This window comes from Macaca mulatta, chromosome 8 (genome assembly GCF_049350105.2).
Source record: "Macaca mulatta isolate MMU2019108-1 chromosome 8, T2T-MMU8v2.0, whole genome shotgun sequence".
In the NCBI taxonomy this organism is placed as follows: Eukaryota; Metazoa; Chordata; class Mammalia; order Primates; family Cercopithecidae; genus Macaca; species Macaca mulatta.
Window position 1 is genome coordinate 84,814,760 of NC_133413.1, and position 17,523 is coordinate 84,832,282.

The 17,523-nt window shown below is 38.5% G+C and overlaps 1 protein-coding gene across 6 annotated transcripts in view; it reads right to left on the bottom strand.

Moving 5' to 3' along the window:
- Positions 1–2,267: 2,267 nt before the first annotated feature.
- JPH1 (junctophilin 1) overlaps positions 2,268–17,523 on the bottom strand; it is an 80,275-nt gene continuing 65,019 nt past the window's right edge. Inside the window, exons 4-6 of one of the 6 annotated variants that reach the window (XM_015145592.3) lie at positions 12,166–12,812; positions 4,790–4,885; positions 2,268–2,949 (exon numbers count right to left, since the gene is read on the bottom strand). In XM_015145592.3, coding sequence (XP_015001078.1) covers positions 4,805–4,885; positions 12,166–12,812 — 728 coding nt within the window. In that variant the 3' untranslated portion in view covers positions 2,268–2,949; positions 4,790–4,804. Of the gene's footprint in view, positions 4,620–4,789; positions 4,886–12,165; positions 12,813–17,523 lie in introns of all 6 variants that reach the window. The other 5 variants (XM_015145591.3, XM_015145590.3, XM_001086528.5 and 2 more) reach the window with 5 other exon arrangements.

Consider the following 17,523-nt stretch of genomic DNA (forward strand, 5'->3'; position numbering starts at 1 on the left):
GGTATCAAAAGAATACCACAGCATTGGCCAAACCTTTTTATGTCTTCTAGGTACTATGTGCAACTTCTGTGTTAATTATTGAGCTTAAGTTCAAACATAGATACGAAGTTCATGTACAACATGCCTCTTCAAAAACACCATTACTTATATGTTAAATTTTAGTAATATTTAGTATAAGGTTCAAATATATTACTATATAAATATCGTGCTAAAAGTGATGAAACAGGATTGTAAATACATGCTATTCAGAACTTTTAAAAGACTCTGCTGTAGTTATTATTAACTCAGTGGCTCATTAAGGAGCTTATGACAGATAGAAATGGGCTCATTCAACCCGCACTACTACCTTGGATTTCATGGTATTTGCCATCACATCTTCATGGCTGATGAGTGGCAATGTGGAATAATGCTAGGCAATATGTGAAATGAAAAAGCACAAGATGTAGTGTCAGATCTGGGACTCTGATACAGATTTTTATGACTTTATGGCTACGTGATCTTGTGCAAGTCATTTAACTGCAGGAAAACTTTCCAGGGAGATTGTAAGAATCCAGTGAGACACTGATGTGAAAGCTCTTTGTAAAGCAAATGTCTCATATTCTCCTATACTGGAAAACACATGTTAGCATAAAGAAGGAACTCTGTAGGTGGGGCCTTTAATTTTCCCGGTGAGAAAGACTGACTTGTCATTACTGCAGCAAGGACATCCCATGACCCCGACCTAATTAAACATTACAAAAAGACCCTTAGAATGGAATCTCACTGTATTTTTCAATGTGTCTGAGACACTAATAGGAATTTAATTATTTTATCCCTTTCAGTCAGTAAAAAACATACAAAGCAGTTACTATGTGCCAGGCACTATAGTAAGCATTTAACATAAATAAGGTCATTTCATTCTCACCATCACCCTGTGAGGCCAGATAGTGCTATGACTACACCCATTTTATTGATAAGGAAACCAGGGGCATGGATTAGAGAAGGATCCATAATCAATCATGACCAAAGCCGGAATTTCATCTATATTGACTAGATTCATCAGTATTCACTGTCTTCTCTATCTCTGCTATTTTCCCCTATTCCTATAAACCAGACCCCTATTACAGAGGCCACTGCATTTCAGTACCTTTGGGGTGAGAGTGAATTGTCAGAACAGATAATTCTTAAACCTGGAATAATCAAACGCAGTCTGATGAACCGTGACACTGTACTGGCAGAATACGCCACGTCAACAGCCACCTATTAAGTTGGGAAGATGAGGCTATGTTACTTTCCAAAGCATGGCAGGAGAGCTGCAAATGGCAGGGAGGGTATGCCTGGGGAGCCTGCTAGCCACAACTCTTGAGAAACAGTTTTTACATTAAAAGGGCATGTAGAATACTTTCCAGACTTCCCAACCACACAAGCTTCACCCTGGCTTTGGCATCAGCGCTCACAATGTGTGGCTTGGACACGAATCTGGAATCAATAATCTCTCTAGCACCTTGTGCTTTCCTTCCCTGCTTCAAAAGTCTGTTCTGTGTTCCCCTCTAGGATTTGCTAGGAGGCTAATTACTGAAGTTGAGTAATCTGTTTAGCCCCAGAGGCAATAACTCTGTGCATTATTTATATGAGGGGCTCCAAGATCTTAGCCCTCAACAGGTGTGATGAATTTGGGAATTTAAAAGCACCATGGCACCTCCCTGGAAAGCTGTTTTGGAGATGGTCCTTTTATCACAGTGCACAGGTGGCTTGCCTACGTGTCGAGCCAGCAGCTTAGGCCGGCACCCTGGATGGCTTCAAAGGGAGCACAGCGGCTAGAAGTCCCGGTGGCGGCAGGTTTATTCAACCCATGTTGTGCTTAACCTTCCAGGAGTGCACCTAAGCAGCAGGGGTCATAGCAACATATTAATTTATTTGGGGCACAATGGTAAAAAAAAATTCTAATTAATTGAAAAGTGCCCATGTAGGAGGGAGATTTACTTCAAGTTTTCTTTAAAAATAAGAGCAGTCTTTAAACTCTGGATAAGGCACTAATCCAATTAATGAAGGCATTAAGCAGAGCAATGAACCTTATTTTGCAAAATTATTTGAAAGGCCCAGGATGAAAGAAACGTAGAACCAACTGGTGGAGCGGTATAACTACCTTCTGGCACATGGCTTCTTTGTGCATTTTTTCCTTCTATTTCTGCTGTTAATTTTTCAGCAGATCTCTTTCAACACCACCACCGAAGCATTCCACATAACTCAAGACAGTAATTTACTCACAAAGAAAACACACCTCCGACTTTATTAATAACCAACTTTTTTTTTATTAGAGCAGATACAGTTGTGAAAACTGTACATTATACATTTTGGTTTCGAGAATTATAAATAAAGGAACTCACAGGTAGGGAGTTCTTTTTCACAGCAAGAAACTTTAAATAAACAAAGTCATGTTTTATTAAGTACATTGGCAGACTTCATGTGCTGTCCAAAATGTTGAGTACAGTATAACAACCCATTAGAAAGAGCCTTCATGTAAAATACAGCTGTGCACATTTTAGAAAAATACCAACAATTTGAGCTTTGTTTTAAAAAAGCTTATAAATCATACATATATTTATAAATGGGACCAACATGCTCACTTTATAAACATATCCTCTCGCTATCTGTTACCCATGATTTCCAAAGCATTACACATTTTAAATAAACACTTAATAAGATTAAATATTTTATTATTATTATTTTTTAAAAAACCAGTTTTCCCAGCATAAGGAGCTACAGGGTTTGGGAGGGGCGGTGAGAATACTGAGAGTGACACAGGAACTTTAAACGTTTGTTCTCAGGTATAAACGGACTTCCTAAATTTAAAAGTCAAAGCAAAATGTAAAAAATGAATATACAAGTTGAAATTTTTCATTTGCTCTCTTTCTGCCTTCTTCTTTATTCCATATTGGTCACACCCAGGATTTTCAACATATTGTGCTTCTGTAAGAAACATCACTGGGTTACTACCCTGCAGGTGGCAAAGCACTCAGTCCACATCTGTGCTAACCAGGGAATTGTGTGAACTGTCTTCTGCATTGAAAAGGTAGCTAATACGGTAAAAAAAAAAAAAAAAAAAAAAAAATCTGATTAAACCATGCAAATCATGAAAATATTTAGGAGTAGCTCCCCCTCTGCAATGTAATGTTTTAAAAAGATTTAATAGATTAGATAGATACTTTTCCTCCCCTGATTTCTTTTTAACTAATTACTTTTATAAAGACCATTTAGTTTCTCTAAGTAAGCATGCTTCTCAATAATAAAGGGTAAATTATAAAACAGCAAAAACCCAGAAATGTCAGAATGACAAAAGACTGTAAAAGACACATATTTAAAATAAAAATGTCTAAGCCTTTAAAATGGGAAATGAAATTACAAAAGGACTTTGAAAAACAGGAAAGGCAGAAAACTGAGAGGCAGTGATTGAACAAGGCTTTATGTTCTACCTGAATGTATTCAACAGAAATTTAAGTTGGAAAAAGAAAACAAGAAAGAGCAGAGCAGTTTATTAATAGCATCTTGCTTAACTTTCATGGGAATTAACACAGCCACCGACAAGATTTTATTTGGTTGTAAAGTACGTCAGCAAAGAAACTGAATCCTTTAAACACTGATTACTGCAATCCATGCAACGTTTGGACTATACTTCTTAGAATTCTGTCGTGTTTCGGTTTTTAAAATTTAGCACTTCCTAAGTGCATAAATAATTCACCTCAGTAATGTTAAAAAGATTTAAAATTAAATTAGTTCTTAGGAAGGCATAGTGTCTTCAAATTGCTAAAATTTAAAGATAAATAATCTTTTACAAGTATAGGAAGAATAAATGACATAAAAGATGGTATATTGCTATCAAAATAAGCACATTTTCACTAGCATTTTGTTGTTTCTTTTCCTTGAGATGCAACACGTGTGTTTCGGTCCGGCCAGGACCGCAGGTGGTAGATGACTATACATCATATTTAAATAAACAGCAAAAATGAACAGAGTCGTGCACAAGCAAACGAAACATTCTCTCCCAGAACATTCCAGGAGATGTTAAAGCAGCAGGTCATGGCATAAGACTGGTGAGTGATGCTGCTACCTATTTCTTCTAATGAGATAGGAGTGAATGTTGGAACCACGTCCACAGCAACACAATCCTCCGACCGCATTCCTCGGGCAGTCGTTTCCCCAGCTCCCTACTAAAAACGTCAGATGGTAAAATAGTAAGGCAGCTGTTGACTTCCATCAAAAAAAAAAAAAAAAAAAAAATGCAGCTCCATACATTTCCAGTTTAGTCACACTCTGCTAGGACAGATGGAGTAGCCAATGCCAAGAACTTCGCCGGATGGGGCTGCTTCAGCAGATTTTAAAAAAGAATTATTATTAAGTTTTGCTCTCCAACATGGCTGTGCGCTTCAGCTCCCAGAGGACCCCAAAGCCACAAAGCACTCCCAGGGGAACCGAACAGGTCCTCTGGCTGAATTTTCCAAGTTTCATCTCTCTTGCGATCCCATCCTAATTCCAAGCCTCCTTCCCTGTGTCTGAGTCTGCCTGGGGTGGGCCATTTAAAGGGCTGACGGCACCACTGCAGAGAACTGTGGGCTAACACACCACTAGTTGTCAGGACTTCACTGAAGGGTCAAAACAGTTATAGCATTAAGTAACTATGTTGAATCACATTCAGGCATAGCCAAAATTAAAGTGAAGGACAATATGTCATTGTTAAAAAAATAGCAAATTTGAATATGAGAAAAGAATGTTATTTACTATGATTCTAGATAGAAATTAAGGCGATTCTTACCTTTCCTAATTCCAATCAAGTTAGAAAGTGAACAAAAAGAATGGCCAACCCGATATTCAACAGCATGACAAGGACAATCATGATCGAATTAGGGCCCTGAAAATGAAAGAGAACAAAATAATCCTAACTTTTCCATGTTAATATCAAGATATTACCAAAGCCAATTACTGAAAAAATAAGAAAGTTAACATGACTGCAGTAAATAAGGCATAAAAGATGACAGCAGTTCCAAAAGGTGTAGACTAAAAACAGCAATGCTATGTTTAGATGGAGACATTTCAGAACCTTCACTTAAAAATGAATCCAGGCTTGAATTAGTTTAAAAACGTTTTAAACAACTCATCTACTTCATTCACCTCAAAACAATGGACAACAGCGTAGGCTGAGAGACACAGCTCACCATAACAGGGCCTACGAAGGGCTGGGAGTTAGAGGTGCATTTGTTGTTAGGATGCAGGTCAGATGAGGAAGAGCTGCTTCCTCCTCAGGGCAGTTAGGAATCTGTAGGACAAATCTGTAGGACAAAGCCGCCTCCAAGGAACAATTCAGGGAAAACTCAAAACGAGGTTCTCTACCTCCTGCTTTTTCCCTGGTTCTCTGTTTGGACACCACCCTTTCCGTTAAGTAAAAGCTGTAAGTGAGAAGTTGGATACTTTCAGAAGTTATCTTACAGGCCTAGCTTTTTAAATTTCTCTAATCACAATCACAACATTTCAGAAATCAAGTTATATTTTACAAACTACAGGATCCTATTTTGATAAATATCATTATAATAAATACCAGATAGTCCAAGGGCCCCAAATTTTACTTGTTTAAACCAGCCAACCTCATATAACCCATCTTTTCAGATCTGCTCCATGAAGAAGCCACCTTGTTTTACAAAGCCATGATTGTGGTATTTACTGTGAAAATAGTGTCCAATTCTTATATAGCATTAAAAGTGTTCTAAACTGGCTTTATGAGGTAGGTAGTTTTATTGTCCTTATTTTACAGATGAGGAAACAGTGGTATTCTATTTGGATATTGGGTAAGACTACACTGAAACAATGTTACAGAGGCTTCAAAAGTATTGATGTGTTTTGGGTGTGGGGTAAGTGAATAAGGGAGATTGGAGCTATCATTGGTCAAGCACTCATCAATTCGGGTCTAGGGTTTGGGTCACACATCATTTACTCAAGAAGGTCTCTTTCCCTGACTGAGCCCACATCTCTGTGGTAGAGGTCAGAGTACCCTGCTCTCTCTATCACAGTGAGTTTCACACTTGACTGTCCTTTGTTGTTTAACTGCTATTTTCCCCCACAAGACGCTGAGCTCTGCAGTGGCAGAGGCCTTGTCTTATTCACTGCTACGTACCCAGTGCACAGACACGTGACATTGCCCAGTTCATTCAGGCAACCAATATTTAATGAGACCCCACTATCTTCCAGCACATTTCCAAGTGCTGTGGATGTGGGTTGTTTTGAGACAGGCTCTTGCTCTGTCGCCCAGATTGGAATGCAGTGGTGTGATCTCCGCTCATCGCAGCCTTGACCTCCCAGGTTCAAGCTATCTTACCACCTCAGCTTCCTGAGTAGCTGAGACCAACAGTGTGTGCCACCAAACCTGGCTAATTTTTGTATTTTTTGTAGAGATGAGGTTTCACTATGTTGACCAGGCTGGTCTCAACTTCCCGGCCTCAAGTGATCCTGCCACCTTGGCCTCCCAAAGTGCTGGGATTCCAGGCATGAACCACAGTGCCTGACCCAAATGTGGGTTGTTAAACAAAACGCATTAAATCACTGAAATGATTTAATTTCATTAATCATTTCATTAATCATTTGCATTAAATGAAGAACAAACAGGGTGATGAGTAAATTGGGGGAGGGAGAGAAAGTAAACATGAGTCCTCTTTAAGTGGGGACTATTAAGAAGAAGAAAAGCATCAGTTCCTAAACCTTAAGTAAATGGGAGGAAAATAAACATTTATTGCAGGTTTTTATAATGCTGGGCAGTGGGTTAAGCATCTCTGAGTAGATTTTTTTTTTGGTTTATTCTTCACAAGCAATTATTAGTTCCATTTGACAGTGTTTAAGAGGATAGGTGTCTTGCTCAAGTTTCCTCAGCCAGTTTGAACAAATTAGAACTCGAATTAAGAATCAGAACTCGAATTAAGCTTTAGTCTAGTCACTTCGGAGCTCCATGCTCTTTTCTCCATATGTCTATTAAAGATACAGGCCTTAGTTTAAAGGCAGTTTCCCATTTAGTTATTTAAAATGACATTTTTATCTATATCCTATAATTTCCACAGTATCAGAAAAATATCAAATTGTGGTAACGACCAACTGCTCTTTTAGAATAGTTATGTTCTAAATTAATAGGAGAGTCCTAACCTGTGCAACTCCTCAATTATGGTTAATTTAGAGCATAAAAATAATGCAGGAAACTCTTATAACTCAGAAAATAGTGGAGACGATCTTTCAATGTCACAACAGCACAGAGATTAAGGAAATGCTATTACAGGCTGAACATCCCTTATCTGAAATGCTTGGGACCCTAAGTGTTTGGGATTTCAGATTTTTTCAGATGTATGGGTTCAGCATGCCAAATACAAAATTCTAAAATGCTGCAATGAGAATTTCCTTTGAGCATCATGTTGGTGCTCGAAAAGTTTCAGATTTTGGAGATTTAAAAAATTTTAAAGTTTTGTGGGTCCATAGTGGGTGTATATATATTTTGATACCAACATATAATGTGTAATAATCACATCAGGGTAATGAGATATCTATCACCTAAAGCATTTATTCTTTGTGTTCAAACAATCCAATTATACTCTTTTTAGTTATCTTATTTTTTTATTTTATTTTTTTGAGGTGGAGTCTTGCTCTGTCGCCCAGGCTGGAGTGCAGTGACGCAATCTTGGCTCACCGCAACCTCTGCCTCCTGGCTTCAAGTGATGTTCCTGCCTTAGCCTCCCGAGAAGCTGGGACTACAGGTGCTCACTACGATGCCCAGCTAATGTTTGTATTTTTAGTAGAGACGGGGTTTCACCATGTTGGTCAGGCTGGTCCTGAACTCCTGACCTCAAGTGATCCATCCGCTTCAGCCTCCCAAAGTGTTGGGATTACAGGTGTGGGCCACCGTGCCCAGTTCTCTTTATTTTAAAATGTACAAGTAAACTATTATTAACTATAGTCACCCTGTTGTGCTATCAAATACTAGATCTTATTTGTTCTATTTTTTTTTTCTTGTATCCATTAACCATCCCCACTTCTCCCTCCCCTATGTCTTCACTTTTCTTCCAGCCTCTGGTAACCATCCTTTTACTCTCCATCTCCATGAGTTTGATCGCTTTAATTTTTAGCTCCCACAAATAAGTGAGAATATGCAAAGGTTATCCTTCTGTGCCTGGCTTCTTTCACTTCACATCACAACCAGATGCTGGAACATTCTGGATGTTCCACCTGTACACTTGGATTAGATTTTGTTCATGAGTGTTCTAAGAATTTTGGATCATTTCAACTATTCTGGGCTACTGGGTTTATTTCATAATTTTCAAAGGTAATTTAGTGATACGAAAGATGAGGAAAAATACACCTGGTCAGAACAATACAACGTAGACTTCGGTGTCTTACAGCGGACCCAGGAAAGTGAAATTGCAGAGAACATGCCTTCCATGAAGCCAACTTCTAAAGTCCAAGGTGTGCCTGAACCTTGACTCCCATTTCGTAAATCCGTATAAGATTCTGTGAATTTATCTAACCCCTTTGAATTAGTATTTTGAATTTGTATATCCTCTTGGTTTGAATTTAGTTTACTATCTTTTCTCCAGTTTTTAGCCCACATATCACTGTACTGGCAATTCAGATTTAATGAATAATGAATGAGTGCTTTATCCAAAATGAAAAATACATACATACATATTTTTTTCTTTTGCACACACACACACATACACATTTCTCCTGTGTATGTTCTAATATACACACACATATATATTTATCCTACCAGGGTGGCTCCACTTAGAAAGCTATTTTTAAAGGTGACTCAGTGAAGATGAGGGAAAACTAGACATGAAAGGTTCAAACAACAACCAGGGGGGAAAAAAAATCCAGGATGCTATGTTCAGTGGCAGATACCAAGCCCTGGCCTCTGTGTTCTTTATATACCTAGGCACAGGATACAGGGTGAAAAGCTTTAAGGTAAAGTCCCATAAATATGACTGTGGTGGCCAGTTGTAGCTTAAAATAGCAAAATGAAAAAAAAATCTGTCTTGCTTTTCAAGACTGACTGGGACAGGTGTAATACAAGAAGCTGTAGCAGGGCACAGGGTAAGTCTTGATTGGAAGAAATTTTCAGGCAGTAAGAAAATAAAAAACAGGAAATCAAAATACAGAAAGAAATCCTAACTCAAAAAATTAATCTTTTTTTCCTTTAAGAGACTGTCATTCATATTAACACTGTAAGGAATTTTCTGCTAGAAGAGTTATTATAGTTTATGTGAAATCTAAAGCTTCTCTAGTTAGAAACACGTGAGAAGAGCAAAGTTTAATTAAGTATTAATAGCAAAGTTTAATTATATATATTTACCTCTTTTTGGGGTGAGGTTCAAACCCGATTTGATGGGGATGCTTTAAATTTTACACACATTCAAATAAACCTCAAAACAAACTTGGATGCAAATCACAGGAATGACTGAGAAAGAAGTGCAGTCGTTTTTCAGAATGGGCTGAGATGCCTAATTGGAAAATTCCCCCACTTGATGGTAAGATGCTAAAGATGCCTCTTCTGACCCTACCAGAGTTGTCATGTTGCAAAATCCTATAAAATTTCAGGATCATATTGAATGTGTGCCTCTAGGACATGAGTCCATACGCAACCAGTGCCCACAGGGGTCACAGAAGTTTCTTGAGGAAAATCTTCCTCAAGAAAGTAATCAAAGCCACAGTCTCCCTTCTCCTACCTCTCATACTCAAGTTAACTAATTTCCTGTGTTAGTCTGTGTCCCAGGAGATTTTCTGTATTTCTAGGAGACCAATATCCAGGGTGATCCTGAGGATGGATCAAATCTACTTGAATATTTCTGAACTGCTTATGCTTCAACTAGCATTGTGTTGAAACAAACATCATAATAGCTAAGGTTTCTTCATCACTTACTCTGTGCTAGGCACTATGCTAAGAACTTTTAAAGTATTGACTCATTTAATCTTCACAACAACCCTGTGATAGGTAAAGATGAGGAAACTGAGGCACACAGCAGTAAGGAGACTGTCCAGCGTCACACAGCTGGTAAGCAACAGAGCTGGGATGTGAACCGAGGAAGTTTGGCAACAAAGTTCAATTCTGTGAATTTTAAAATTATTATGTCTAACTTACACAGCGTCTTTCTCTCAAAACTATGTAGTACTCCATTGTCTTAAAGGTCATCCACTGACAACATTTATGATGACTGTGTGACTGTGTCACTTCCTGACTCTTAGGAGTGGGGAAGGCAGCTTTCTGTTACTATTAGGAAGACAATGTTAATTCTTAGAATCTTTGCATGAAGGTGCCAAGTCAGTCTTGAATTTTGCAGAGGCAGTCTAAAGCTCAGGGTGGTTGCAGAGCTGCTGGGGCCTCCTTTCTCCCTTGGGGTATAGAGGGGAACCCTCTACAGGGTTCAACTACTGTCCTCTACAAGGACCAACTACTGAGATGGAGGATGCTTGGCTAACTCTAAGAATCTGAGAATTCCGCAAATAAATAAAACAAATGATTTTTCTAAATGAGGCGGCTGTGAATTTACCAAACCTATGTATACTACTGTTTTACAGAGAGACTCCTTCAGCTAAGAGCTGGGTAATTCAACTTCTTTTCCCCCTACCACAGCCTAATGTACACGACACTGGGGCATACGCTTCTCCTTGTAGAGGTCTAGAAGTCAACTAAAGCCCACAAATGGGTACCCAAAAGCATAAAAGATATGGCCTTGCATTGTTTGAATTTTTCTCCTTGTAAATCGGGCAAACTAATACTGATCTATGCGAGGCCTTATTAACTTGGGGATAAACATGCTGAAAGTCAAATGAGAAGTAAACTATTACATTTAACAAATTCAACAGTGATTATTCCAGTTGTAATGTCAGGATACTGACATATTAAGGTTTCAAATCTTTAAAATGAATGCCTACTGAAGAGTCAGAATCTTAGTCTGTTTTGAAAACAATTTTTCTCCATGCAGGTCGACTCTTAGGAAGTTGGTCCAGTTAATCTGAATAATTTATGTTCAGCTAATTAAAAAGTTGAAAATTTGAAAAAAGAAGACAGTGTTTTATAGATACTAGCAAAATAAACACACTTAAGAAATTTTAAGCATAAGTTAACAGAGGAATTTTAATTGTTTAATCCTGTGAGTAAATTAAACAGACAAAAATAAGAAACTGATGGCTGTACTATATTCTTGTTGGTCAAGGTATTAATCCGTACCATTATGCAAATATGTCTCTATAATCACTAGTGAATACTAGGTGTATAACATTCAACACCTCTGTTCTAAAGGGATGTGACCAGGTCAAGAGGTCATTTTTTAATCAATAATTAGCTTCAGATTTTACAAATTCTATAGCATTTGATAAAATACTAATTCCATACATTATTCAAAAAATTTCCTTTGAAAGAGGGTATAAAGATTTTTCAATAATACAGAGCTTTTCTGGCTGAATAATAAATATCTTAAATGCTTAAGACTAATTGATACTAATAACCTGTATCTACCAGAAAACTGAAATTGTAAGAGTTCTCACACTTTGAAAAGACAGAAGACCAAAGAAATTCTCTTGAACTACTGGAAATTTTCAGTTCTCTTTTGGGGAAGAAAAATGTTCTAGCTGCAAAGCCTGGCTATTTAAAATCCAAGCTAGGTGTGTATGAGAAGAATTCACAATGGCTAGAGGAGAGGTTCTTTTGTGTAAAGATGCTGACCGCGGTGGTGAAAACAGGAGGGCTAAGAACTTGGTGGTGTTCTTTTCCTAGAGCTCTGAGAGCGGCTGGCCCTTGGCAGGGGTCATGATTCCTTTCTTCCTTTCCAGCAATCAGAGAGCAAGCTACCAGGAAGCTCACCAAGACACGCTGTTAAAGCCCTGCTAAAATGTGCTAAGATGCTGTGCTAAGCTGGTCAGATCTTACCTACCTGAATTACATCTAAAGTGGGGCCGGGTGAACACAGGGGTAGTGGGGGGAATTTCTGTCTGGAGAGCTCTTTGCTGTCTCAAACTACAGATGTGTTATGTGCTGCTTTAAACAACCCTGTGCTTCTAGAACTTCGGTTAGCCTGGCTGTGATCAAGACGCATAGTCACACCACACAGCTCACTGAAAAGAACCAAAGGGAAAAAAGAAAGAGAAAACGCTACTTGCAGTACTTACTGAATTGGCTTCTTTTTCCAAAGCAGGGCATGAATCGTTGCTTGCTGGATTCTTTGGTATAGCAAGTTCAGACTTCTTAGCTTTTGGCTCAGCTTTGCTTTCTTTGGCAACTGGTTTTGTCACAGATTTGGAGGGACTCCACTTGTTAGCGGATGGCTTGTGCACCAGTGCTGAGGAAGACTGGCTGGATCCATCGCCGTCCTCCACGTCTACTGGAGGGTGCTGGGGGGCGTTCAGCTTCACGTAGTAGCCGTGATACTGAGAATGCAGCTCCCCGTTACTGGGGTTGGGGATGTGGTGGCGGCCAGAGTACTTGGACTGGGGCACAACCGCTCCTGCCTCCTTCGCGGGAGCCTTTGACATCAAGGGCTTATTGACAATGGCTGTCACCTGCTCATCAGCCACACTCCTTTTGTCTTGGTTGAGTCTCGCCCCTGAGCTGGGGTTTTGCTTCTTCAGGGGCTTTGGGGAGGAAGTAGGAGAGTGGCTGTGTTTGGGACTTGCCTCAGGAGATCTTGGGGGTGTCGTGCCTTTGCGATAAAAATGAGGAGATTCCTTTGGTGTAGGTGGCTTTTCTGGTACCTTTTCTTCTGGATTTTCTTTAGCATCTACACCTTCCTGAAATCTCTGTTTGACGTAATCAGGGCCTGGCCAAAAAATAAAAAAAATAAAAAGGAGGTATGTATATGTATGTATGTGTATATATATGTGTGTATACATATATACATATATTTTTTGCTAAATCAGATTAACCTTTTCTCTTTTAAAAATAATATATTCATAAGGTTTTGACTAAGCACACATTTCATTCTCTAGGGGAAAAGTTGATTTATTATGGAAAGGTTTTAAGATAATACAGAATCTAAACAGTTCTGACTTTTCTGATAATTGCATTCTTTCTGCCTACTTGCAGAATATAGAGGCAAAATTCATGTTGATGGAACACTGGTCACAATATCATAATCTGCTTATTCAAATTATGTGGTGTAACTAAGACACAGAAAGTATATACTTGTAGAAGGAAGTAAGCTGATTACTGTATGTGTCTGAAAATTTAATAAAGTATACTGCAAGAGGAGAACCTGTAGATACTATATTTTTAATGATCTGTCATCAAACATGCATTAAAACATCCTAGTTTGAAACAACCTAAGTCTGAGGCTTAGGTTGCATGACACAAAGTCACTTCCATGTAATCCATTCACAGCTTTGGAAAACATGGATTTGCACAAGCAGTGTTTTGCAGATATCAAAGTCAACACAAGGCAGTTGTCTCTGGTTCTGTAGCTTCAAGATTTTTTTTTTTTTCCTTTTTTATATACCTCCGGATTGTTTATAAAAATCTTGTTATTTTTTATAAATGGGAACAAATTTTCATCAAAAAAGTGGCTATTCCTCTGACAGAGGAGGAAAAAAATGGAAAAAAAAAAAAAGTGGTCCTGCTGCGTTGTTATTTTATGGGGAGTAAGCTGTAAAGAAACAGGGTATGTGCCACAAGATGTCCTGGCCCTGGGAACTCGAGAAGGCTGTGGTCTGGAAAGGGGCATCTCTGGGCTGACACAGAGACCTTAGACTTCCAGGGCCTTCAGATCTCAGCAAGTCATGTGCATACTTTGGCTACCATTCCACCCATCTGCCACTTTTCGCCTCATGAGGTCAAGGTCACATGCAGTGCAGTTGACCCTCTTCCTCACAAATGGGCAGAAGCTGACATCTCTGGAGTATACATGGAAGACACTGACCCCACCAACATGCTTATAGAGAGTTGACAGGCTCTTGTCAATTCCACAGCACTGCATCTGTTCATTTTCCTTCCTGCCTTCCACCCCGCAACCCTTCACCCCAGACAAACTCACTAACTAACTAAAAGATTTACAGAGGGGCTGAACAGCAATTATCCCTAATTGTGAGACTACATACTGCATACTTATACTTTAATTGCTCTTCTCATGGTGGTCTGAGTAATAAGTTATTGTAATGAGACTGCTATTTAATTATACAAGGAATTATCCAAAATTTAAAGCCTCACCAAAATCTTAGGGAGTACGTGTTATTATCCCCATTTTACTGAAATGGAAACAGCTATAGCAGCTGAAAAATAAAAAATCACATAGCTCCCATGTATCTTTTAAGAAAAAAGCATAATGCAACACATAATATTTTAAAGCCAGAGAAAAGAATTCCTGAGCACCCAGCATTGCAAGTTATACTCAGGGCACAAAACATAATAGTATTATCACAGTTTCCACCTTCTAGAAGATACATCCACTCCTGGGGATTCAAGTTTCCCAAATCTGTCAAGATCGCACATCGACAATTGAGACTTCCTTTCTAAACTGGGTAAGCTCCCCCTTTATATAACTGACAATTTTCTTTTAATTCCTCCATCAAAAATGGCAGTGTGAATTCTTAGGCCAGCGAAAGGTATTTTGAATGACGAAAAGGGACAATTGCAAGCATTCAAAAGGTGATGTCCTTCTGTTTCTGAATTCTTTCTTGGTGCTGTGTGTCTGGACATAGCATTAAGGGGAAACAGGGCAGCATGAGCACAAAAAAGTTATGTCTTCCATCAGCTGAACTGCCTCTGCTCTTTAAAACTCATCAGGTCACTGATACTAGTCAGTCATGGAGAAGCCCCTCGTGATTCAACTGCAGGCGTATTTTAACAAAACCCCTCTTCTTCTGTGATAAAGTACATTCTCTAATAGATCTTGATGCAGTGTGATGTTTACATAGTTTCCCCTCACTTCTCTACCCAAAATTTCACTACAGTTGGTTTTATTTGTGCTTTACTGATATTCGACTTCACAGCATTACTAAAATACCCATCTACGTATGGTAGTGGATGTACTGTGCAAAGATAATTAAAACAGTCAAGGGCCTTGGAGCCAATGGACTTTTAATTTCAGCCACTTAATGCTGAAACAATTACACAATATACAAAGTACTTTTAACATCTTTGATCTAAAGATCAATGCAGGTTATTTTTGCCAAGAAAAATTGGCAATATCTACTAAGATTAAGGCACATTAAAAGCTAATGTTTAACTTAAATATACAGAAAAGAGTGAAAAAATAGACTCTGGCAAACATTATTCATTATACATTCTCAAAGTTGGAGGGAAAAGGTAAAGAGTCACTGCACCCTGAGAAATGCAGCTGTCACAAAGCCCATGCATTTCATTTAGAAGATGTGAGACCGTGAGATCGTAGCTTACAAATTTAGGATTTAAATCTTTGTGATGCCCTCATCACACAAAAAAATGTCATTTTTTTTTTGAGGTGATAAATAGGTTAACTAGTTTGATTTAATCATTCTGTATTGTATTAAGAAATTGTAACATCACTTTGTACTTCAAAAATATATACAACTATAACTTATCAATATATACATTAAAAACATTAGGATGTATCCTAGTGACCTTCAGTACCACCAGTATCGGTGGAGAGGCCAAGGCGAGACTGATTTGGCCATTGGAAGAATTTGTATTAATGAACTTACGAAGCTACATTTTGGATTCCACTGAAAGTATTATAATATGTATCAACTCTCAAATACTAGTCTAATCACTTCTTTAACTTTTAGAAATCTGATGTGTCACCTCTTTAGACAGTTTTCTGGTCCTCAATGTAGTAAGAAAGGCATGTCTTACATGATTACTCATGCCCACTCTGCTAAGATGAGTTTAGGTATACTTACTCAAATTGATCTACAGGGCTTCTGATGATACTCAAAATCTGTTAAGCTCAAAGAATTTACTAGAATGGTGGAAGTATATTTTAGCATCAACTTTTCCATCTAAAAAATTCCTAGCTTTATTATGCATTCAAAAAATATCTGGGTAAGAGAAAAAAACGCACTCCCAAGCAGGGGTGCCTATGCTTGCTGCTTATCAGAGCATCTGAGGTGCTTTGTCCAGAGATTTTAATAAGTATGAATTGAAGCCTAGATATATTAATGTTTAACAAACTATCCCAGTGATTCTAACACTCTGGGTTATAGGCATTTGACAGTATGCAAGCAATATGAGCAGAGGTGGACGTAGCACCAGCCTTACATGACTACATCCCGTTGGAAATGGTTCCGATGTGGCACAGTCATACAAGGCCTAGCCAACTAAATGAGGATATATGGTTAGATTTTCCAGAGGAAGATTAAATGCTTTTAAAACAAGACGTTTAATATAATGCAGAAGACAGAAGTTTTTCCTGGACTATTTTCTCTTGGAAGGCACATGTTGTGCCTGCTACTTGTTCTGTGTAGTAAATGTGTGTGTCAGTATTGCAGAGCCAGCAACATAAAGTTGATAAGATGCAGCAGTTCATTAAAAAGACTAGTCAGAATATTGCCAGGGAGGGAAATTATGACAAATGTTGATAGTCGTTGCAGTCAGCATTTTCATCTGTTTATATAGACAGTATCTATGAATCCCAAAGGATTTTCTCCTCCTGGAGACTCATATTGGGAAGAAGTCAGATACAGGTCACCCGCTCACGGACATGGCTCCCATACAACGTGAAAAAACAAACAACATTCGGCATGCCATCCACCAACACTCAAAGGTTACTCGTTCTAGTTGGCACGAAGGCTCTGAACAGATATGGCAGATGGTGGCAGCAGGGTATCCAGCTAGTTCTTCAGAGGTGAGCCTTGGTGGGCTGGCTATGGGCAGCAGCACCATAAAGATTCCCCAAAACAAATGTCTATGAGGACAGTGCCAATATCAAAAGTTTTGTAGCAACAGCAGTAGTCATTAAGTACAAATTGGACATTTTCTGTGGAGACCGACAATCATTGAAAAGAGGACCAGATTGAAAGAGTCTAAAAACATTGTGTAACTGATAGCAGGATCACTTTTGTGTTCGATATAGAAAGAACACTCTTCTCCTATAGGACTTCACAGTCCCGTCTATAACAATCCTGCAATTTCTGTGACCACAGTCATACTGCTCTGGTCTGCAAACTGTGGGACATCCTTTCTAGTACCCTGCACTTGGCTGGCACTCAATACCCATTTGTGAAACTGAATGTACCAGAATGAATATGTGGTATGAGTAACCAGCAAACTCATGAATTATTAATTTCATGTCATCTAGTGGATTATTCAGTTTCCCTTTTTAATGAAAAAATTTATTCAGAATTTTGGGTTTGGAAGGTGAGCTTAGAAGTCATCTATTCCAGGATGCTTCCCTTTTCTTAATCAAATCCATGACATATTAATGATAGGCCTAGACAATTATGTAATGGAGATATGCTTTGATTTCTGAAGTCTTCTAATTCATATCAGAAATGCAAGCTCAGTTAACACTGGTCCATAAAAATCTGTGCTAAAGACTTCACTCTAAATAGTCAATGCAC